General features: G+C 42.7%; 1 protein-coding gene across 1 annotated transcript; it reads right to left on the reverse strand.

Moving 5' to 3' along the window:
- Nucleotides 1-4,205: 4,205 nt before the first annotated feature.
- On the reverse strand, nucleotides 4,206-7,715 carry fam72a (family with sequence similarity 72 member A). The gene is made up of 4 exons (XM_062455326.1): nucleotides 7,260-7,715; nucleotides 6,543-6,620; nucleotides 6,106-6,230; nucleotides 4,206-5,991 (listed from the first exon to the last, which is right to left on the reverse strand). Exons 1-4 carry the CDS (start codon nucleotides 7,403-7,405, stop codon nucleotides 5,897-5,899), a joined length of 444 nt encoding a protein of 147 aa, XP_062311310.1. The 5' UTR covers nucleotides 7,406-7,715; the 3' UTR covers nucleotides 4,206-5,896.
- Nucleotides 7,716-7,930: the final 215 nt, after the last annotated feature.

Raw genomic sequence — 7,930 nt, forward strand, 5'->3', positions numbered from 1 at the left:
AAGCCTGATCTCATGGCAGACACAATATGCACATTTTGAAAATACGTAGGCTATAATTTTGGACATTGGGTCTACTAAACAGAACTAGGAGAAATGTGACGCATATTGTGAATTTATAGGCCCTACGTAACATAACCTAATAACAGCCATTGTCTCGCCTTATTTTCAAAGGCTGACACAGGCAAAATACGAGCCTGGCCAAAACTTGTTCAAAGCCATAGGCTGAAGCCATAGGCATCCATGGGTGACTTCAATTTCAATAACCAACGGATTTCAAATTACTACAATTTCTACGGCTCCTTCAACGCAAATAGGCCTATAGTTTAATCTAAAAACGTTCTACTTGTATTAGTGACAAAGCTACCTATATGCCGACTGTATGTTGTAGCATGGAATGTCTTGCAAAGAAGCCACTTCATCCTTGAAGCGGCGTTATTATAGCTCAAATGCCTATGAGTAGCGTAGCCAACACACGATCGACAAACTTTAGCTTTTTGTAAATAGTGTGCTGGCGCCATCTAGTGTCAGACTCATGGAACTGAGCGCCGTATCACATTTACCCACTGATCAGTTTACTAGGCCTACTAAAATTACTATTCTAGTAGCTGATACAGTGAGTAGGAGACCGGGGCTGGATGTAACATCTAAAGGGGCTCTCAAGTCTCACGCATCCGCCGTGAGACGCACGCATTTCCGCCATTTCTCAGGTTTTCACACAACACCTTTAATTTCTTTTGCACCATTTCTCACGCTGAGAAATAAGGCTGGCATACTGAAATGTAGTTGTTTCGAGTTATATAGAGTAAAAAGCCAATCAGAAAACATCACCCATTTCCCTTTGGAGCTCACATGAGAAGTGGCATGTCTATGTGAACATCAGCAATTACCTCACCTGGTCGGCTCACACGGACAAGGTGGTCAAAGCGGCCGTAAACGCCTCTTCTTCTTGAGGAGACTGAAGAAGTTTGGTATGGACTCAGTCATCCTCACTAACTTTTACAGATGCACTATAGAGAGCATTCTGACTGGTTGCATCACAGTGTGGTATGGGAGCTGCACAGACAGGGACCGCAAGGCCCTAGTGTGGTCAGGTCTGCTGAGTTCATCATCGGCAGGAAGCTCCCAGCCCTACAGGACACCTACCACACACGATGCCTCAGGAAAGCTGGCAGGATCCTAGGAGACTGTTACCACCCATCCTTCAGTCTCTTTATCCCGTTGCCATCTGGCAGGCGCTGCCGTAGCATTCGGTCTCGCACTAGCAGACTGGACAATAGTTTCTATCCAAGGGTCATCAGGTTTCTAAATGGACACTGATATGGAAATTGATACAATTTTCACTGGTCACTTTACATTGATACATTTCTCACTGGTCACTTTACACACTGTCACTTTCAGTTCATTATTGCATTATTGCACTAACTTACCTCACAGTGTTTCCCCTAGGTTTACAGCTTTTCAAAAAACTTAGTAGTAGACTAATATGGGTACTGTGTAAACAACCACTGAGTTGAACGACTCTCAAACTAAAAAAGTGTATAGCCTACATCCCCGTTCTCCCCTGCATTCGATAACGGCTGGGCCTCACGAAATCACGAAAGACGTCAACTACAATAGCTTTAAGATTTGTAACAATAAAGCAACCATCTGAAACTCTTAGGCTATCGAACACACAACTAATGGGCCTAGATAGGCTTGTTGAATTGGTTAAACAAGCTAAAAAAAAAAATTTACATTGGGAGAATATGGAAACACACGCGTTGTGTTGTGGCTAACCAAAGTTAGGCTAATGTTTTTGCGTTTCCGTGAATAATCTAGGTTTCTTGCCAATGCAGTTTCCTAGACTTACAATGGATAATACATTTCAGCAAAAACGGTCTAATTGGTAAACAATGAGGTGTCTCCAGTCTTTGCTATGGACTACTAGCCTACATTTAGCAATTGCCGTAGCGAATTTCCTTTGATGTAGCCTATGCCAATATGGGCCTACTTACTTCTCAGTTCCATCAGAGGGAGCCATCGTCTACATTGTGACAACATATTGGTGAGTGAGCCTAAACATCGGGACAGTGTGCGGTAGGACAGACGTCAGTGACCTTACACACTGCCCTTATGATCCTCCCACAGGTGGCTACTCTCACATCTCTTTCACAATTCTGGTTCTTGTACAGACTGAGATTAGAGAAATGAAACTGAGTTATGTGACTTCATGGCAGTGGCGGTCCTAGCACATTTGGGTAGGACCCCCCCTCCTCTTCCCCCTCCCGGGACGAAGTTTACCACCGCTGCCCCCCTCCCCCGCCCCTACCAAGTACACGGAACGAATGGCACGAACACAATCGGAATACCCTTTTTATGCCAGCAGAGGGCACCAAACACAACAATTGCCGAAAATGCAGCCCCTCTCTTCATGGCGCCCGGGCAGCTGCCCGGTCTGCCCGTGCCTAAAACCGCCCCTGCTTCATGGTGAGACTACTATTGCTCCTTACTTTGCGTAATGTTCTCTGCCTCACTGGTCTCCTATGCTGGATGGAGCCAATATTCTCACCTATGTGTTTGCGAGGATCCCTTCACCTGCCTCTATTTAAAAAATATATACTGTCTATACTGTGTATGTGAGTGTGACTGCCTGTTGGTCTGAAACCGTTGTGATCGGGTTAATTAGGCAGTGTCGTGGTTGTCTCTCTAAGCCCTACCTTTGTTGAATAAGCACATATTTGTGGTGCTTCTTTCAGTGGAACTCTGTGTATTTATTGTGACCAAGCTCTCTTGGAGGGATGCCTATGTTGCCTACCACACCTCAATTATACCAAGGCATTGATCATAACGGTATGATTGGTGTGTCCTTAAACTGCATGTTGAGACGGGAGAGATTTCAAATATTTGTGTTGCTAATGTTTTCTTATCACAAACTGGCCTGTGCATGCCCAACACTGTAGGAGAGTGCCAAGGTAAACCAAGTCACGAGGGGGTGGAGAGATACTGTGGTTACATGTTTGCAAATACTTCAAATGTATGATGACTGGGTATCTCTATATTAAAGAGACACTCAGAGTGGCATTGTTAACAGGAGAAGGAAAAAACGATTCAGGGGGCCACATATTGGACAAAAGTATACGGGACAAGAGTTTCAGCTTAACCTATCCACTAATCAATATATTTAAAGGAGCCTTCTTAAGTCTTTTTAAATGTGGTCCACAGTTCCTGGTGATGCCCCTGTACGTACACAAAAAAACACACACACACACACACACACTCCTGGTGTTTGTGGATGCCTCTCCATTTAACAGATAAGGGAATCATTTTCTTACCCACCTCTTTTCTAAATATAAATAACATCCTTTTTCTTTGTCACACCTACACACTCACAACACTACACACACACACACAAGACTACACACAAGGACCCAGTGTCTCTAAATAACCACCCAGACTTTCTTGGCTGCGTCTCTACACCTCGATCATCGAAATCATCCATGCAGGCCAGAGGAGCCTGCAGACTACTCACTGCTGCCAGCGAAGCCATTTAGATAAGTGATATTAATGGTGAACAATTAACCTTGGGTGTACATCCACACAACAGTCCATGTAATGGTTTGCCAGAGGGTTTGAGACAGCAGTGTCATTATGGCCAAACCCCCTCTTTTAATTCAATCTCTATTTTCTCTCTTCTCCCTCTCTGTAGTATAAACAGTACACCCAATCCAGAGCAAGCCACATCTAAGCCGTATTGCATTTGCACACAACTAAATTGGCATGGGTGGCCATGCTTTATGACATCATTAGTAGAGGGATTACCCGCCTCCTTTATCCCAAACGGGATTGAATCACCACTCTGGCCCAGAGCAGTCCCATCATTCATACACACTGTGTGTCCTGTCAATTGGAAACACGGCATCATAAGATTTAGAATGCTTCCCACCAGAGATGATTGATACTGTAGTGTTATGTTGTCATTTTCAAAGAAATGCAACTCTTAAACGAGAGAGAGAGCAAGAGAGAGGATCAGGCGGATGACATACCGATCCTCAAGAAAACCCTCCACCTGACACACTGCCATCCATGTACTGCAGATGTAGCTTGTCTCTACCACCCTGGTAGCATGTGGGCAGTGGAGCTCTGTGTGGGCAGCACACTGACCTACAGCCTTTGGGAGGATAACTATAATGCAATTTCTTTTAAGCATATGAGCCTCTATATTTTTGGAAATAATTTTATTAATACAACAATCATAAAAAAATCTGGTTTCAAACTACCAATACAGTTCAGTGCAATTTTTCAAAATATACTTTGTCAGCAGGGAATGTAACATTGGTATAAATACAGTGTTAATAAATACATACATTCAGATATATAAATAAAAGCACACTACTCATAAGTGAATCCGTTTTCAGTTAGAAAATATTTTTCTAACAGTTTGGGTACGCTCTCTTTGATTATCTCCTAGCTATACATGGCAGAGGAAGCTCACAGCTGATACCCGCTGAGGTAACAGTGGAACACACACAGTTCTCAAACATCTACATAGACTCAGAAGACCTACAGCACAATACAAGACACGCTTCCGTAAACAAAAATGAAATTCTATGTGGTTACAGTCCTATCAAATGTGTCAAACTTAAAAATACGTCTTCTTCTTTTCCCCTTATTCATATGACTCATTTTGTAATAAATTCCACATATATTATTTATGAAGTGGCTACAAAGATGTGACAGATAATAGTAGTAATTTGTGTCTCCATCTAAATATGTCATCAATTTAACACAACATATAATCCCCCATAATAGCCTTCAAGTTACCCTTTAGTATGGTAGTCAAACTGTGGCTGGAAGTTGACACGTACATTTATGCTACTTGAGGATACTTGACCGTGGGGTCGACAGCAGTGGATGCTGACAGGCAGGCAGTAAAACACAGTAGCTGCGAGATCCTACAGCTGACAAATGAACAGATGATCCATCCATCCTTTCCTCCTTATACCAAAAAACCCTGTCCACGTTGTGGATCCACAAACATGCCTTTTAGCTTGTATAGCTCCACAGACACAGCTACAGTACTATATCTCCAGCAAAATCACAGAACTAAAGAAAGGCCATTAGAACAGAGGAGCATGAGGAGTCTGAGGTTGGCTGAGACAGAGGTAATGTTTGCTTTGACTGCGGTGGTTAGGCTACAGTAAATCATATACAGGTACCATTCAGATCTCTTTTTACAGTGTGAGATTTAAAAAGCACTCAACCAATCAGTCAAGATTCAGTCATAAAGAGCTAAAATATCCACCTTCAAATGCAATTCAATACTAATCCATTGTTTTGCTGCAATAGAATATCAATTCAGCAAAATCATTTGACAGGGATTGACTTCATGTGTCAACAGGATCAACAGGAAACACTATGTAAACAATGTCAGTGTCCCAAATCAAAACAAGGTCATTGTGACTGATTTGTTTTCAAACCTAAATAAATAAAGTATATAGGCCATCTTCCAATGGCTAAAAAGGGAAGCTTCACAGTCATGCAAAGTCAAGACTGTCCATCCATCTGTCCATCCATCCAATAAGGTTTCAGTTGCTTTTCCATCAGCATACAGTAGCTGTAGAAGTTTGGGTTTGTCACATGAAATGTGAGTAAGTATAGAATCAGAGATGACGTTTGAGTAGATCAATGGTTTGGAAAACCCCAAGAGTCCAGTTCAGAGAGAGAGAGCCATGAACAAAGAGAGAATGATGTGCGTGCTTCTAACTGGGCGATGGGTTGCAAGGGCAGATTAGTCACTAGGTAAGGCTGCTCCTCCTCCCTCACATGCTTCTCTCTTTGCTCCAGCATAGGTCTGTTCCTGTAGGATAGACTCAGGTCACATCCAGGCATCTCTCCTCTTTCGCCTCCCTCTCTTGCTCTACCTGATGCACTCCTCCTCCAGGGGACTGTCTGAACCCTCGTTCTCACTGTCCTCTAGTTCAGGAAGGTCCCCCCATAGCAGCAGATTCAGGCCTGCAACACAGGGATTATTCAGTCAACACAAGGGCGTGTGTGTGTTCATATGCAGCCTCAACATCTGCTTGTAGTAGTTATGATTACATGCTTAAACACTGTGTGCTTTCTGACCTGTGGCATCCAGCCTGTTGAGAGTAGACACAGCATCACTGTTAAACATCCAGAAGTGGCCGTTGTTACAGGACAACAGGCACGGCTTGCAAGGTGCCACAACGTGATACCCAACAACGTTGCCACTAGAGGGGGGGCAGAGAGACAGAGACGAGAGTGGAAAACCATCAGTCAGCGAAATAATATGGAGCACCTGTGAAAGTGCCAACTCTCGTAGCTGTCTATTATCTAACAGATGTTTGTTCTGTGTACAGAAACAAAAGCTTCAGGAGAGAAAACAGGCCTCACAAAGGCCTGACTGTAAAGCAAAACTGCTGCCTGAACACATTTCATGCTGCAGCTCAATACAGCAGGCAAATCAACACATGGAGCAGTGAATGAATATAAATAAGTAACTGGCTGAATAAAGCATACTGTCGGGGATTGAGAGCACATACCATTTTAGACAAGCAATGTCTCTCAGTTTGCACTTGCAACTTTCGGTGGAGTAGCAGCTTGCCACAAAGTCAACAGTCCTGTATAACATAGGTTTATATGATGATTAGCTTACATCTCAGATCCAATCGCATACTTCTACGGAAGACTGCTGACGTCCTTTAAAGATGACAATATATTATTATCTATCAAAATGTGAATGAACCAACAAATTAATATGTGTTATGACACAATGATAGGGACATACAGATATTTAGCTAACCATGGTCAAACTTTAGTTTAGGGTGACCAAGCTAACATTTGAACGCTGTTTTTTTGTTGTTGTCTGAAAACGCGAGAAGTACACACTTGCTCTGGACTGAACAGTTAACTAGCTAGCTGCCGGTGTTATGTCCCTACTGGTTTCCAAACTAACTGGTATCCCAGCTGTGCGATCGAATCCCACTTCATGCGAGCCTGCAAATGTTTTATTTTGTCTCCATTTATTTTGTCATGAATGGTAATGTAGTGCGCACGTGGCCTATACTTTCATATTCGCCGCAGCGAATATGAGATCCGACTTGAAAATCGCCAGTAATATGTTTGTGAATTTGTGACGAATCTGGTGATAGATGCAGACTGATAGGTGAACGCACAGCTGGGAAACCAGTTAGTTTGGAAACCAGTAGGGACATAACACCGGCTACAAGTACCATTTCAAACTGTAGCTCTTTGCTTACCTGTTGGGTGGTATGTCGGTGGAAAACAACTCGATCTCGGTGTCTGCGAGAAGCACTGCTTTCATGCCTCTTGTGCAGAGTAGACTGTCACAATAAATACAGTTCACTTGTGTGACACATTTATTTTTGAAATTGGATGCGGACATGGTTTGTCAAACCTGCCCAGTGATGGTCAGCTAGCTACTTGCCCCCTGTTATTTTGATACTGATAGCAGAAAGCTAACGAACGTCTGGAGAGTAACGGAAACTAAATATAAAACTCTAAACTACGCAACTGTTTTAAACAGCTAATGTTCGTTCTTCTATTGAATATGGTCTTTCATCTATTCCTTCTTCAACGTTATCACTTCAAATCTTAGTTTTGTTAGCTAACGTTAATCGTTGTGGTCAGAGATCAGTTGCTAGCTAACGTTAGCTAGCGATTATGTTTATTGTTTTCAACTTCCTGGTATCCAGCTATACTTCCTGAAAGCGTTTTAAACGACCCTACGACGAACTGTGATTGGCTGTCTAATACAATAACTAACATTCCATTGGTTGTTATGATCTCAAACTGAAAGTCCTGATTGGTTAGAACAAAACTAAGGCTGATCCGCCTTTGAATTCCTGCTCGTTTACAATCGAGAAAACCAATGGAAATGTTGGGAACCTGGTAGGTTCTATAGTAAAGT

The sequence above is a fragment of the Osmerus eperlanus genome, unplaced genomic scaffold, assembly GCF_963692335.1.
Source record: "Osmerus eperlanus unplaced genomic scaffold, fOsmEpe2.1 SCAFFOLD_272, whole genome shotgun sequence".
In the NCBI taxonomy this organism is placed as follows: Eukaryota; Metazoa; Chordata; class Actinopteri; order Osmeriformes; family Osmeridae; genus Osmerus; species Osmerus eperlanus.